At 43.7% G+C, this 16,479-nt stretch overlaps 1 protein-coding gene across 1 annotated transcript in view; it reads right to left on the bottom strand.

Annotated features, from left to right (window-relative positions):
• Positions 1-16,479, bottom strand: part of LOC139242088 (MOB kinase activator 3B) — a 237,260-nt gene that overhangs the window by 79,791 nt on the left and 140,990 nt on the right. The window contains exon 2 of the mRNA XM_070870248.1: positions 3,343-3,913. Within this exon, the coding sequence (XP_070726349.1) occupies positions 3,343-3,760 (418 nt within the window). The 5' untranslated portion in view covers positions 3,761-3,913. The remainder of the gene's footprint in view (positions 1-3,342; positions 3,914-16,479) is intronic.

Here is a 16,479-nt window from a genome sequence, read left to right as displayed (position 1 = left end):
AAAACATACCTACAATGGTGGGGAACCAAGCATCTAATGAGGGTGAGGATCCAAATGTAATTAATACAAGTAGAGAAAAAGTACTCGAGAAACTAATGGGACTAAAAGCCGACAAATAACCTGGACCTGATGGCATACATCCTAGGGTTCTAAAAGGAGATGGCTGCAGAGATAATGGATGCATTGGTTTTGATCTTCCAAAACGGTCCCAGCGGAGTGGAAGGTAACAAATGTTACAACGCTATTCAAGAAAGAAGGGAGAGAGAAAACCGGGAACTACAGGCCAGTTAGCCAGACATCAATCATCGGGAAAATACCGGAATCCATTGTTAAGGAAGTGGTATCAGGGCACTTAGAAAATCATAACATGATTAGGCAGAGTCAACATGGTTTTATGAAAGGGAAATTGTGTTTGACAAATTTGTGTTTTTGAGGATGTAACTAGCAGGGTAGTTAAAGGGGAACCAGTGGATATAGTATATTTGGATTTCAAAAGGCATTCGATAAGGTGCCACATAACAGGTTATTACACAAAATAAGGGCTCATGGGATTGGAGGTAATGTATTAGCATGGATAGAGGATTGGTTGACGGAGAGAAAACAGAGAGTCGGGATAAACGGGTCTTTTTCAGGTTGGCAGGCTGTAACTAGTGAGGTGCTGCAAGGATCAGTGCTGGGGCCTCAACAATTTACAATCTATATTAAAGACCTAGATGAAGGGATCGAGTAATGTATCCAAGTTTGCTGACGATACAAAGCGAGTTGGCAGTAAGCTGTGAGGAGAACACAAAGGGGCCGAAATTCAGGGTCTCAAAGAGACCCATTAATGCCCGTTTGCGGGAGCCATTCCTAAAAATCAAATGGCCGCCGCTTTGGGGTCAACAGGCCACCCTAAATTCAGGTCAGGGATTTTTCGGCCTGGACCTCATTCGCCCAAGTAGTTGCACCGGCAATTTAAATCAATAAAAAAAAATACTTACCAGCAATTTTCAGCTCCATCTGTCCATCCCCCGCCGCGTGGTGCCCCCGGTGGATATTTCTGCGGTGCACCATCTCCGTATTGAGAGCGGCCCAGCCGCGCAGCTGCCCTTAAAGGGGATGGCCCACTGCCACGGCCGCAATGGAGAAATTGTTGCCGGCCGATTTGCTGATAGGCCTTCAAAATACTGCCCCCAGGTTCGGCCAGGCCGCCAATGAGCAGCCTGCCACCCATTCTTGGGTGCCAGGCCACTGGCCCAGCCAAAACCCTGCCTGGTGGTCCAGTGGCCAAAGTTAAATAAATGATAGATTCGCTCCCCTTTAACAGAAGGGAGAGAGTGTGGTGATGCACATGCACTGTTTGACAGCGGCAGAGGCTCCGAGCAACCCATTTTCAGCCAGTCAGCCTGGGTTTGAAACTAAGGTCCGCCCCCATTATGATCCATTTCCTGTAGGACTTTGAAAAAATTTCAAAGTCCTGAAAATGGATCTACTTACCGTACCAGGAGTTCCAGCGGTAAGTACCAGTCAAAAATCCATAGGTGCGCCAACATTTCAACCCCAAAGAGTCTGCAAAAGGATATATATGGATAGACTAAGTGAGTGGGCAGTAAGGTGGCAGATGGAGTAAAATGTAGGGAATTGTGAGGTTATTCACTTTGGTAGGAAGAATAGAAAAAAATAATATTTTTTAAATCGCAAGAAACTTTTAAATATTGGTGTTGAGAGAATTGGGTGTCCTCATTCAAGAAACACAGAAAGCTAGCATGCAGGTTCAGCAAGCAATAAGAAAGGCAAATGGCATGTTGTCCTTTATTACAAGGAGGTTGGAATATAAGAATAAAGAAGTCTTGCCGCAATAGTATAGGGCCTTGGTGAGCCCACACCTGGAGTACTGTGCACAGTTTTGGTCTCCTTATCTAAGGAAGGATATACTTGCCTTAGAGGTGGTGCAACAAAGGTTCAATAGGTTGATTCCTGGGATGAGAGAGCTGTCTTATGATGAGAGATTGTGTAGAATGGGCCTATAGAAGAATGAGAGGTGACCTCATTGCAACATACAGGATTCTGAAGGGGATTGACAGGGTAGATGCTGAGAGGCTGTTTCCCCTGGCTGGAGTGTCTAGAACTAGGGGGCATAGTTTCAGGATAAGGGGTAGGCCATTTAATGAGGAGGAATTTCTTCACTCAGAGGGGTTGAGAGTCTTTGGAATTCTCTGCCCCAGTGGGCTGTGGATGCTGAGTCTCTGAGTATATTCAAGGCTAAGATAGATAGATTTTTGGAGTCTAGTGGAATCAAGGGATATGGAGATTGGGCAGGAAAGTGGAGTTGGGGGTTGATGATAAGCCATGATCTTATTGAATGGCGGAGCAGGCTTGAGGGGCATTATGGCCTACTCCTGCTCCTATTTCTTATGTTCTTATACAATTTCTGCATTCTGCCAAGTGTCCTCAATTTTTAATTGGAGAGATTTTTAAAAATTGAACACAATTACCACGTGAACAGTTACGTCACTGTGCTCAGTGACACTGCTCCCATTTCTCGCACCCAAGATGGAGACATGAAAGAATCAATTAGAATTCAAGATGGCCTTGTCAGAAATCTCCCATTACTTTTTCAATTAAGATTTCATCAACAGTGCAGTCAAATTCCAATCTTTTCACTACTATACTATGTGACAGCTACCTACATTTATTTGAAATCAATTTCTGAATTTGCTTACTAATCACTCAATGTTCAAGAAACCCTCTGCATCAAGCAGAGCACAAGATTTGAAACAATTTTTAAATTTAACCAAATAGGTATAAGCAATGAATTGGATGGTCAGCAACAGTTGCATCCCATTCTAATCCCCCTCCCCCACCATTCATCCCCATCATGGCTCAAACATTGCATATCAAAACTCTCAACTGGTGCCCTATAATAGCTTTGGCATGTTTAACTGTTACAACAAATGTACAGAGCTAAGATATTTTTCTCACAAGGGCTAATTTTAGAAATGCATGCTATTGGCAGGGAGTTTCATCCAGTGGTCACACAGATGTGGGTGTGATTTTCCCAATTTTCTATTCATTTATTTTTCAATAATGTCAGTCAGAAAAGCAAGGCTGTCCCCAGAGGCAATGGGTAATTGTAACCTAACTGGCCGGGCGGGAATCCCACGGGATTGGGTGGAATGCCAGTCTTACACCACGGCCAATATTCATTTCCGGTGACTTCAATGGAGAGTAAAATCGGGCGGGGTGTAAAACCGGTGTTCCACTCGATCTCATCAGTCATCTGACAGGCGGGTTAGGTTAAGATTGACCCCAATATCCTGCTGGTATAACGCAGTCCTTCCCCTGAATTTAAAGGTGACTCACCAATGCTTGTTGGGAAGATTTCTTCATTGTTAATTTGGACCTCAATCCAATCCATCAAGAGGCTCATGTACTGTGGAGCTGGAAGTGCAGTTGGTCTTTTGTATTTGTGATCATCTTGCCACCGGTACTCATACTTCTGTCCTCCTGACATGATAGGGCAGCTCCTGTCAGTACAGAACTCGCATATCGTCCCATAGATCAGATTAATGCGATTAAAGAAGTCCACTACATGAACAGCAATCCAATCATTAAGGTCTTCACCATTGGGCAGTTGTACGGCTCCCTTCAGGTCCACTCCCGAGCTCAAGGAGGCCTGTGCTTTCTTATGGAGTTCAAACCTCTGAGTGCCGGGTTCAAATTTCCTCTTTGGCCGAAAGGTCTTGTCCTTATTGAACACTTGCTTCAAAGCTGTTGACATGGTCAGATGTCAGTTGGCTCAGCTGATAAACTCAGAACAGCCACACTTTAGCAACTTTACGTCTTCGATGATTTCTTGGTCCACTTTTCAGTAAGTCCCCAACTCGCTTCAGTCTTTTCCTTCCACTAGCTTTTTTAAGGCGACGGTCTTTTCCTGTTTGAGGAGTGAGGTGGGGGGTGGGCGGGGGAATAGTTTAAAATAAAAGGGTTATTAAAAGTACAACTTATTTCAAGCACGTGTTTAAATTCCCACTTACTACTTCATGGACAGGTAGCAATTGTGCCCCTTTTAAACATATAAAGCAGGAGCATCTTTCAAATCAAAAGAATTGGAACATAAGCAGTCTTGTGCAACATTCAATGAGATTCAAACAGCAAGCAACCAAAGACCAACTACACATTAGCAGAAAAACTGAGATAGTATCTGGAACAATATTTGAATTTAAAAAAATCAAAATTATCTATGTAAATATAGTTTCAATTTAAGGATGAGCACTTTCATTCTACTACTCAAACTGCAGTATTTAAGACACAGGATTTTAAAAAGACCTGTTAAACCTCATACAAAGCTCTTGGGGCTAAATCTATGAACAGAATAGATAGCACGAATCTTTGCCAGTTTTTGTGAAAGCATTCAGAAATGATGCCCGGGCTACAGGTTTCTTAAATGCTTCAGTCTCAAATTGTGGTTGATGGAATGGGGAGGGATAGGGAGGAGGAGATAGACCTACTTCAGTCACATGAAACTAGAAATCCAAATGCTTCTCCTGCCTAGTTTAAATATCAATAAGCAACGGTCTTGGTTCCCGTAGTTTGAACTTCCACCACACAAGTATTATTCAACAAATCGGGAAAAACAAATGATATTATAGGTCAGCTACAATAATTCTTCATGAAAGGTGCTCAATTTTACACTGTCTAACTTGTCTTATAATTGCAGCTTCACAGCAGTGCGTGTCACCCATCACCTGGCATAATACATCAGTTCAGCTCATGCCGAACCGTTACTGATATTCAAGGTAAGCAGCTGGTCTCCAACGTTCCATTTTACTTAATTACTTCACAATGTCCCCTTCTCCACTGTCTGAAAGCAGCATTTTGTACTTATTATTGACATCCTGTGCTAGTTAGGCAAGTAGGAGGTATTCAATCCATATTACTATCCAAAAGTCCCAGTGTGTAGTTTTTTTGATGAACAGTGCGAGATTCGTTTTCAACACAATGCCATTCTTCGCAGGGTGCTGAGTCACGACATCTGTGAAGCTGAGGTATTCTCTGTCAAGCCACATTAATGTAATTCAAAACCAAAGAGCCAGTGAGATGTCAGCTTACACCAATCAGACTACACTGTAGTTTCATCAAACGCTATCCCTGGTTGACCAGCAGTCTGCAGCCCATAACGAGGTTTGCATACTATAATGAAAGTGCTAAAAGACGGAACATAAAACAGAATGGCAGTCAAGGTTTGGCAGCCTTATAATAAAAGGTACGGGATACAAGTTCGAACATGCTTTAAAAAAAATACAGTTTCCTTACAGTCACATACACAGTTCTCTTGTAACACATCAAGAAGTCAAACTAGACAGCTGGATGAAGTGAATCAGATTTCAATGGAACAAAACCCAGAATAATTTAGTTTGAAAGAGAGGCTGAGGGAGCTTTTAGTTTTTAAACATATATAAATTAGTTTAGGAGGATCCTTGTACTTAAAAATAATGAGTTTGGAGACAGAATTAGTGAGGGTGATGAAAGGTCACCGACCTGAAATGCCAACTCGCTTTCTCCCTCCACAGATGCTCAGTGTTTCCAGCATTTTCTGTTTATAACCTTAATACTGATTGTTAGCTTTACTGCTGATGGCTGGTATCTATACATACTTTCCAAACGCCTCGAACCTGTAGACCTCCTTACTTTCTTCAGATTATGCTTTCTTCCAAGATCTTCAAGCTTTTAAAAACTAGGCTTGACAATATTTAAATCACTATTTCATGATTTATCTCATCTCTTTTATTCTTTCCCAACTCAATAGTGGCCTGCACCTTGGTCATTCACCTTGATTCTTCACCTTGATTCTTCATTTAACACCGCGCCCCCACCCCACCCCGAGAAAAAATAATTAAAAGATGCAATTAATGCATGCCATCCTTGACCTTTGACAGCTGGTTGCCATGGCAACAGAAAGAGGTCTATGGAGCAACTTGTCATGATCAGGGATTAGGCGTGGGATGAATATATTTTAAAAATGTCAATTCACCGACATATAGCCAGAAATGTCAGTTACGTGTTTGGATTTGATGCCAGATATTCTGCTCTGGATCATTCTTCAGAACATGCAATGTTATTAAAAAAAAGTCTGTATATTCTAGTATGAAATAATGCAGAATTGACAACAGACCCAGATATCTTCAGGAGTGTTGTGTGGATGATCTCAAAACAATGGGACCCAGCCTGATGCAATTTGCTGTGTATACTCTGTGGTACCTTCCTTACGACACCATAACACACACAGGACTCCAAGATGGCTCCATTCCTTTTATTCTTGTTGTAAACAGCAGAGGCTCCATTACCACAATAGTCCAGTAGGTGGATCCTATATTAAATAGTCCACATACTGGCAAATGCCCATTTCCTACCAACTGGCCCGTAAAATAGCTTCAGAGTAAAGGCGGTGGTGGAGGCTGCCAATCTACTCAGTGCTTTCTCCATTGGAGACTTTCTGTGCCCTTCCGCAAAATATTTTGCTGAAGTACTTGCTGTTGCTCCTGAAATACCAACATGACTCCTTCAAAAGTTCTGCATCTTTGAACCAGGGCTACACGCAAACGGAGAAACTTCACAGCATTTTGTGATATGTACCAACCGAAAGATCAGGTTCCCAAGAAGAGATTTAGGGGTCGAAATTGGGTATCGCCCCGTTTAGGGTGACAGCCGAAGCGAGGTAGGACTTCCTGCGGCTGGCGCGGAAGTCCCGCCCCGGCTGCAAAATTGGGGGTACTGCCCCCAAGAGGAAGTGAAGCGCAATGTCGGATGCTCCACTTTCGCCCAGGGATGGGACCAGAACGGTAAGCGCGCAAATTTTCCAGTGCTACGTGGCCTCTCCGCATAGTGCTGGCACAAGGACAGGGCCCTCCCCTTCCATTAAAGGGGAGGGCATGCCGTGAGCTCTACAGTGGGCGAGGGGCCTTGTCTATGCCACCGGGGATGTGGAATGCCGTGGTCGCAGCCCAGCACAGAAGCGGAGTGCCAGACTGTACCATCGCAGCACAGACCCTGCAAGATACAGCATGCTAGGTAAGTTGGCCGAGAAAAAAAAATGGTGAGAAACTCATTTATTTTAAATGCCTCGATTAAGATCGGGGGCAAAGAAATTTTAGATGAAAGTGTTAATGCATTGGTTGATTAAAGTTACGCTGTGCCAATTCAACCCACAAGTTTGTGAAGTGTCAGCTTTCATTGCCAATTTGTTGTTCCACATCATTTGGCAGCAATAAAGTGATCTCCCGTGTTGAGAAGCAGCAGGTTGCATGATTGGGAACTTGGCTGATCTGCCCGCCTCAATGCTGAGCAAACCTGTGCGAATGCTTCAGGCTTCTGCTCCTGCTCTGTGGGACAGTTTGCTGTACTGCTGACAGAGGGACATAAACAGAAACAAGGCAATTCCAAGCGTGGGACAAAAACACCAAGGGAGCAGGGTCACTGGGGATGTGCACACAGTGGATAGGTGAGCTGTTTTATAGCACTGTGTACATGGATTCCTCACAGGGGTACAATTCCACAGGTGCACAAATGATCATTATTCATGCGTCACTCTTGATAGTATGCATCAGGTAATTCAACCATGAAGGGCGATGACAGTGAAACCAAATCCTGTCCTCACCCAACATGCAGCAAGGGTCAGTAAATAGCAACCAAGAGCAGGAATTCTAGCCAATGTTCTTCTCCCTAACCCAGGAATGCCAAGGCTAATTGTAGCACCCCTGCCACTCTGGGTTTGATCAGCTAACTCAAAGACCTGACATAAACCTGTGTGACATAGGCGGAAAAAAAAAAACTGACCGAGCTATCAGGGAAGCTTTTTTTATATTTACATCATGGAACCAGGCCATTTGACCCATCCAGACCGTATTGGTATTTACCCGCCATGCAAGCAAATTGTCGGAATCACATTTACCCATCCTACACCCGTATCCCTTCAACCCCTGAATTGTTATCCAGTGATCGTCACATCAGGGCAGGACTGAACAATGCTGGGCTGCCACTCCCCCACACATGGTCCTATAGCTTCCTGACATACCATCAAGGTTAATACACAAATAACGGGCATGTGGGAGAGGTATTGGAGGACGCCCTGTCAACACCTCCCCAAGTGAGGATCAACACTTTCACTTGACAGAAGGAGAGCTAGCCAAGGAAGAAAACTTAGATCATTGGTAAGATAAACCAACAATATGCAGGAATTATAAAGCGGTACTTTTCAATGATCAATCACACATTCCTGCTGTCAAATCTTTCAAGGATTGCTTGATTATTTTTTAAAAATCTGTTAAAGAATACATCACATGCCTGCTGCACAACAAGAACTGATTCTTAAACAGGGTTAAAACCAAATAAGATAAAAATGAAAAATGCTTGGGGTTGAAGTTGCCCCACTCCTCAAGGCCTGTTACCACCGCAAATCGACGGCCATGCGGCGGAGTGGAGACCCTGCCGACTTTTCATAGAATGGCCGCTGATAGCCTAATTACCCTTCCAAAGTTTCCCGGCGGTGCCCCAATTCCCTCCACTGCTGCCGATCCGTCTTAAGTGCGTCATCACCGTGAGCACCACCAATCTACCCCTCCCCACCCCCCAATGGCGACATTCCCCTCTGAAAATCTTCAGCCCGCTCGGCGGGAACAAAACCTGTTTTTTTCTGGTGGTTCAGTGAGGCTGTGGCCTTTTGCAACGGCGGTGCAGCTTCTCTTAAAGGGGAGGACGCACTGCCATGTTTTTTTTGTCAGTGACAACCAGGTCGGCCCGATAATTATGCCTCCGAGTTCGGCCGGGCTGCCAACAGATAGTCTGGCAACCCCTCTTGGGTGCCAGGCTGCTGGCCCAGCCGAAACCCTCCCTGGTGGCCCAGTGGGCCAAAGTTTTAAACTCGCGGAGGCGCTCCTCTTTAAGTGAAGGGAAAGCCGTGGTGACGCAGCGACGTGATGACGTCTTCGCGGCGGTCACTCCGCCCCCAACTTCTGCCCCTCAGGTGTTGCCACCGCCACGTATCCGCCCCTTTCATGTAGTCACCGCCCCCATCAAGAGCGACTTCTGGATCCGAATAAAAAAAAAACAAAGAGCGGAATTTTGCTCAAGAAGCCACCTCAACCACAGCTGCGGTTAAAAACCATTGAAACGGGGTGTGTGTGTCCCATTTTGGGTGGCGGGCAATTTTGGCCCCAATGTATTTACACCAATCATTAGGTAAAGGCTGCTTTTTAACTCCTGACAGGTAATCAAAGAAATGCCAATTACACAAAAAAAGCATGATTTATCTTGAAATAGAAGCTGAGGAGTGCAAAACCATGTGACCTTCAGGACACAGACTACCAATACTGCATCACCCTCTACAAAATTAAAACCAATATATTGGCAACAATGCAAGGATTCCACTGACCCTCCAAATGACGTGTTCCTCTCTTTCCTTCTCCATACTTCCAAAAGCACAAAGTATTTTTTCCAGATGGCTTGCCAATTTGACCAAATTCCACATAGAAAGAACAGTTCAGGGACAGGGAGCACAACAGGTTAGGAGAGCTGCCTTTAGAATTACTTCTACAAACGTCTCTCTCATCCAGTACAACGCCACTGTCTCAACCTTCATTTTAAATGAGGTAGCAGTGCTGTGTCGAGCAGCTTCTGTTGTGAAGACTTCACTGCAGGCCTGCAAAGTCAAGCGATGTGGATCCACTGATACCAGATCTATTGCAGAGCAAATCATAAATGAGACCAAGGTCATTCAGTCCATCTAGCTTGTGCCAATGCTGATTCCCCCTTTGGAACTATCTAATCACATTTCCCTGCTCTTTCCCTGTATCCTTTAATTTAAAAAAAAGACGCATTTATATAGCACCTTTCACGACCACCGGGCATCCCAAGCGCTTTACAACTAATTAAGTACTTTTTGAGGTGCAGTCACTCTTGAACCACTTTAGCACGCAGCAAGTTCCCACACACAGCAATGTGATAATGACCAGATAATATGTTCTTTGTGATGCTGATTTAGGGATAAACATTAGTCAGGAAACTGGGGATAACTCCCCTGCTCTTCTTTGAAATAGTGCTGTGAAATCTTTTATGTCCACCTGAGAGCATAAATGGGGCCTCAGTTTAACATAGCATCCGAAAGACAGCACCTCTGACGGTGCAGCATTCCCTCAGTACTGCACTGGAGTGTCATCCTGGCTTTTGTGCTCAAGGGTCTAGAGCAGGGCTTGAATCCATGGCCTTCTGAGGTGAGACTGCTACTCACTGAGCCGCAGCTCACACAATAAATTTGAGTGTTTATCTAATTCTCTCAAACTTACGACTAACTCAGCTTGAATAGCCACTTATGATAATGCATTCCATATTATAATAAATGTGAAAAATTTCCCCTTATGCTTCAAGTATTAATCCTAACTTTAGGTACTGTTGTTTTCAACTCTCCAACAAATGGAAATAATTTACTAATTTCGCACACAAAATCTTACATAATTTAACACTTCGATTAGATTTCCCATTAATTGTTTTCAATGCAATTTTCATTAAAAAAATCTTAGTTTGGATTAAAATAATGAAAGCCACATAATTGTAGTTTCAGAAACATACTCTTATTGGTGTAAACACAGTCAACGGTTTCTTACAGGACATTTCTACCTCTTTATCTTCATTTCTTTGACAATGAACAAATACGACAACTTGTATTTATATAGCAGCTTAAACGTCATAAAACGTCCCAAGGCACAGGAGTGTTATCGCAAACATTTTTTTGACACTGAGCCATATAAGGAGATGTTAGGGCAGATGACCAAAAGCTTGGTTGAAGAGATAGGTTTAAGGAGCTTCTTAAAGGAGGAAAGAGAAGTGGAGAGGCGGAGAGGTTTAGGTGGGCGGCGGGGGGGTGGGGCGGTGGGTGTTGCAGAGCTTAGGACCCAGGCAGCTGAAGGCACAACTACCAATGGTGAAGCATTTAAAATCGTCGATGTTTAAAAGGCCAGAATAGGTGGAACGCAGAGGTCTCGGGGGATTATAGGGCTGCAGGAGATTACAGAGATAAGGAGGGAAGAGGCCATGGAGGGATTTGAAAACCAGGGTGAGAATTTTAAAATTGAGGCATTGCTTAACTGGGAGCCAGTCAGCAAGCACAGGGGAGATGGGTGAGAGGGACTTGATGAGAGTTGGCACATAGACGGCAGAGTTTTGGATGAACTCAAGTTTCATCATCATAGGCAGTCCCTCGAATCGTGGATGACTTGCTTCCACGCCAAAAGGTTCAGAGGTGTTTCAATGAAGGACCTAATATTCCAGGTCCCGAGCTAAATCGCGAAGGGTGGAAGATGCCTGTGCTTGGATTTTTTTTAACGTGCGGTGGCCGTTGCACACACCAGCCACCACACGGGCTTGCCAGAGCTAGGTCTTGGTCTAGTGGCAAGGATTAACCAAGATGACTGGAGACCAGCTCTGCCGCTGACTCACCTCTCTCTGCACTGATTGAAATTGTGTCGTTTCTCCACCAAACAACATCACTTCTGTCCTACACTAAAACCTCATATTCCTTCTCCTCTTTCACAAACATCTCAGAGCAAAACTACACCACACACCTGGAAAATGTCTTCATTTTAGAATCAGTAAACTCCTGAAGGAGTGGCGGGGACCTTCCTTTCCCTGGTTGATCGTCTCGGTGCAAATACTGGTGTTGGTGAGACGTTTGTTGGGCCTTGCTGGACTGTTGGGAGTGGTGAGCCTTGCTTGGTTGTTGTGGGTGATGGGGTTCTGCTTCGTGGTCAACCGCTGGGTCGGTTGGCACTTGTGTATGTGTTGGAGGGTCGAAAAAGGTAGAGTCTATTGTGGGTTGTTCTGGATAGTCCGTAAATCTGAGTTTGATTTGGTCCAAGTGTTTTCTGCAGGTGAGTCCATTTGCGAGTTTGACCACAAACACCAGACTCCCCTCTTTGGCCAAAACAGTGCCAGCAATCGACTTGGGACCTTGTCCATAGTTCAACACAAATACAGGATCATTTACTTCAATTTCGCGTGACACATTTGCGCGATCATGATATGTATTCTGTTGAAGCCGCCTGCTCTCTGCCTGTTCGTGTAGATCAGAGTGGACTAACGAGAGCCTCGTCTTAAGTGCCCTTTTCATCGAGCAGTTCAGTGGGAGGGACCCCGGTGAGCGAGTGGGGTCTTGTGCGGTAACTAAGCAGGATTTGTGATAAGCGAGTCTGCAGTGAGCCTTCAGTTACCATTTTCAAGCTCTGCTTGATTGTTTGCACTGCTCGTTCTGCCTGACCATTGGATGCTGGCTTAAACGGGGAAGACGTGACATGTTTGACCCCATTGCGGGTCATGAATTCCTTGAATTCGGCACTGGTAAAGCACGGTCCATCGACACTTACAAGGACATGAGGTAGACCATTCATGGCAAATATGGTCCGTAGGCTTTCAATGGTGGCAGCGGACATGCTTGCCGACATTATCACACATTCAATCCACTTGGAGTATGCATCTATACCCACTAAAAACATTTTTCCCAAGAATGGGCCTGCATAGTCGACATGAACACTAGACCACGGTTTGGAGGGCCAAGACCATAAACTTAGTGGCGTCTCCCTGGGTGCATTGCTCAACTGAGAACATGTATTACATTTGTGCATGCAGGCCTCCAAGTCTGCATCGATACCGGGCCACCACACGTAGGATCTGGCTATCACTTTCATCATTACAATGCCTGGGTGGGTACTGTGGAGATCACTAATGAAAGTGTCCCTGCCCTTTTTTGGCACAACTACCCGATTACCCCATAGGATGCAGTCTGCCGGTATAGACATTTCACCTTTGTGCCTCTGGTACGGCTTTATTTCTTCCTGCGTCTCTAACGGGACACTAGACTGTGATATCTTCACAGAGCACAAGCACACACAGCTTCCTACATGGCAGGCAGCTCTCTTGGAAGCCTCTGGAAATTTGCCTGGTTCAGTTTATTATTAACCCTGCAACTGCAGTACACAATACGTCCACATCCACAGTGTGGAGCTACAAACATTACAAGCTTCCAGACATTACACTTTTACCTCCTTAATGAAGAAGACAACATAACAACCATCATACATAACTTTCATGTTTATACATAACACAGGATATAAACTTATTTTTTTTTCCATATTTACAAATTTAACTTTACCACTTGTTTTCTGTTTCAAAGAGGATATCTTCGCTCTCGAACAGAACCTTCCAAACATGGTGTCGAATATAAACTCATTCGAGGCTCATCGTGAGGAACGTTTTCCTCCACGGAATTTCCTTGATTTTCATTTGAACTCACTCTAACTTCAGGCTCTTTGTTTTCCTGACTCTGACTCAGACTTTCATTCTGATTCTCTCCTGGATTTAGGATTTGCTATTGGTGTATCAAAACTATCTGATGAGTCAGAAATAATTGAATCATTCCCACCTTCAACTCCTTCCATGTCTGTAGATAAAATATGATCAATATGAACAAACCTAACCTGTTCATTATCAAACATCTTGACCAAATATGTGCGAGGACCACATATCTTCACCACTCTTCCTGGTAACCACTTTAACCATTTATGGTGATGATTGTTCACTCTCACCTTCTGGTTTAATTTCACACTTCTCTCTTTTACTCTACCTCTATCATGATTCTCTTTCTGTCTTAATTGTGTCTCTTTTACGGGCTGTGCCAAATTTGGCTTTAACGAGAATCTGGTTCGTGGCTGTCGTTTGAGAAACAACTGTGCTGGTGTTCTACCAGTAGTTGTATGACAAGTATTGCGATATGTAATCAAAAAATTAGCCAATTTGTGATCCAATGACAACTGTCGTTTCCTTGGATTTGGATCTACATTTGTTTTATGAGGGCATGTTTTACAATTTGTACAATGCTCTGCTGCACCATTTGAGGCAGGGTGGTATGGTGGAACCTTGGTATGTTTCACACCATTTTTGCTCGTGAATTGTGCAAATTCTTCTGAACGAAATTGTGGTCCATTATCCGAAACAATTTCTTCAGGGAGGCCAAATGAAGAAAATAATTTTCGTAAAATGTCCAGTGTTTAACTTGTTGTTATTTTCAACATTGCAAACACCTCAACCCACTTCGAATGGCGATCAATCACAATGAACAATTGCTGTCCTTCTAACTCAGCAAAATCAATATGTAGCCTTTCCCACACCTTGGGAGGCCATTTCCATGGCTGTAATGGTACTGGTGGTGATTGCTTGCTTACCGATTGACATGTCATGCACTGCCTCACGATGTACTCTATATGTTTATCAAGACCTGGCCACCATAAATAACTGTGTGCAAAACTCTTGGTCAAGCACATTCCCAGGTGCTGGTCATGGAGGTCTCCCAATAATTTGGACCTGAATTTATTTGGTATAACCACTCTTGCACCCCACATGATACAATCTTTATGGACTGATAATTCATTCCCACGAATGAAGAATGGATGTGTATCTTTGTCTGTTATCTGGTTTGGCCATCCATTTCCAATATCCTCATACACCTTTGACATCACTGGGTCACGTTTGGTTGCTCTACCAATCTCTTCAGCTGTGACTGGCAGTTCGTCAATGTATGAAAAATAAAACACTTCTTCCCTATCGGGTGTAACTTGTGATGGGGAAGGCAATCTAGACATTGCATCAGCATTACTGTGATCAGCTGATTGTCTGTATTCAATATCATATGTATATTTGACAAAATCAAAACCCGTCTCTGCATTCGGGCTGCAGCTAATGTTGGAACTGGGGACTTTGGATGGAGGATTGCTGTTAGGGGCTTATGGTCCGTAACGATGGTAAACTTACGACCATACAAGTATTTGTGAAACTTCTTGACCCCAAAAATTAATGCCGAAGCTTCCCTTTCAATTTGTGCATAATTACTCTCACTGGCACTGAGAGTGCGTGAAGCAAAAACAATTGGTCTCTCCTCCCCACTATTTAATACATGAGAGATTACTGCCCCAACTCCATATGGAGAGGCATCACATGCTAGCTTACTCTCCTTAGATATGTCATAGTGAACTAACATGGTGCTCTCTGCCAATTTGCTTTTACACTCCTTGAATGCTGTATCGCATTCTTTTGACCACTTCCAATGGACCTGTTTTTTCAAAAGTTCATTCAGTGGATGTAATACTGTCGCCAAATTTGGTAGGAACTTCCCATAATAGTTCAAAAGACCCAAGAATGAACGAAGTTCAGTGACATTCCTGGGAGTGGGTGCATTTCAAATTGCATCCAATTTTTCCATGGTTGGATGTAAACCATCTTTGTCTACTCTGTACCCTAAGTACTCCACTGAGTTTTTAAATAACTCACACTTAAGAGCAGACACTCGTACTCTGTGCTTCTCTAGCCATTTCAGGACTTCATTCAATGTGTTATTATGAATTTGCCGATTTGGTGCTAAAATTATTATGTCATCCAAATAACATACTACCCCTTCAATACCTTGCAAAATCTGGTTCATCACCCCTTGGAATATGGCAGGGGCGGAAGACACTCCAAACGGTAGCCTATTAAATTGATATAGGACTAGATGAGTATTTATAGTCAAACATGACTTGGACTCCTCATCTAGTTCAAGCTGTAAGTAGACATTCGTAAGATCCAGTTTTGAGAAGATCTGGCCACCTGTCAGTGTTGTGAACAAATCTTCTATATTCGGCAATGTATTGGGGACATTACCTTCTAGAACCTAGTTTACAGTTACTTTATAATCACCACACAATCTTACCTTACCATTGGACTTAGGTACAACAACAATGGGTGTAGCCCAATTACATCAATCTATCTTACAAATAATGTTCTCAGTCTCTAGTCTTTTGAGTTCTTGCTCAACTTTCTCCTTGAGTGCATATGGTATGGAACGTGGCTTGTAGTAAACCGATCTAGCTTCCTTCTGTACCCTGACACGCGCCTTGAAGCCTTGGATCGGACTGCATACTTTGCAGAACACCTTTGGATACTTCTTGATAACCTCATCCGTTGATGAAAATCTCGCTTCCACATAGAAAATCTTACTCCAATCCAGCTTCAGTGAGCTCAACCAATTTCTTCCTAGTAAGGCAGACTTGTCTCCTTTCACTACTATTAGAGGCAAGTTCTGAAATTGATCTTTTTATTTCACCGGTACGGTGATACGACCTACCACAGGAAATTTCTCTCCCAAGTAGCCTCGCAGCTCTAGCTTGGATTTCTCCAGTTTAAAATCACGCAATTTGTCGCGATATATTGACTCCGGTACTACACTCACGAATGCACCCGTGTCAATCTCCATTGGTATCTTGAATCCCACAACAACGATGTGGATTTTGACGCTTTCCGAATCGTTGTCCGTTAAACTTGTGCTCCTGATGACATGTAACTCTAACATCTCCTCGTCCTGTTGTTGTTCTTCCATGCTATGTCGTCTTTAGGGATTTCTACTCATAGCTTTGAACGCCGGAC

The sequence above is a fragment of the Pristiophorus japonicus genome, chromosome 1, assembly GCF_044704955.1.
Source record: "Pristiophorus japonicus isolate sPriJap1 chromosome 1, sPriJap1.hap1, whole genome shotgun sequence".
NCBI lineage: Eukaryota > Metazoa > Chordata > Chondrichthyes > Pristiophoridae > Pristiophorus > Pristiophorus japonicus.
Note: the sequence above shows the minus strand (reverse complement) of the source record. Positions and strands in the feature narration are given on the sequence as shown.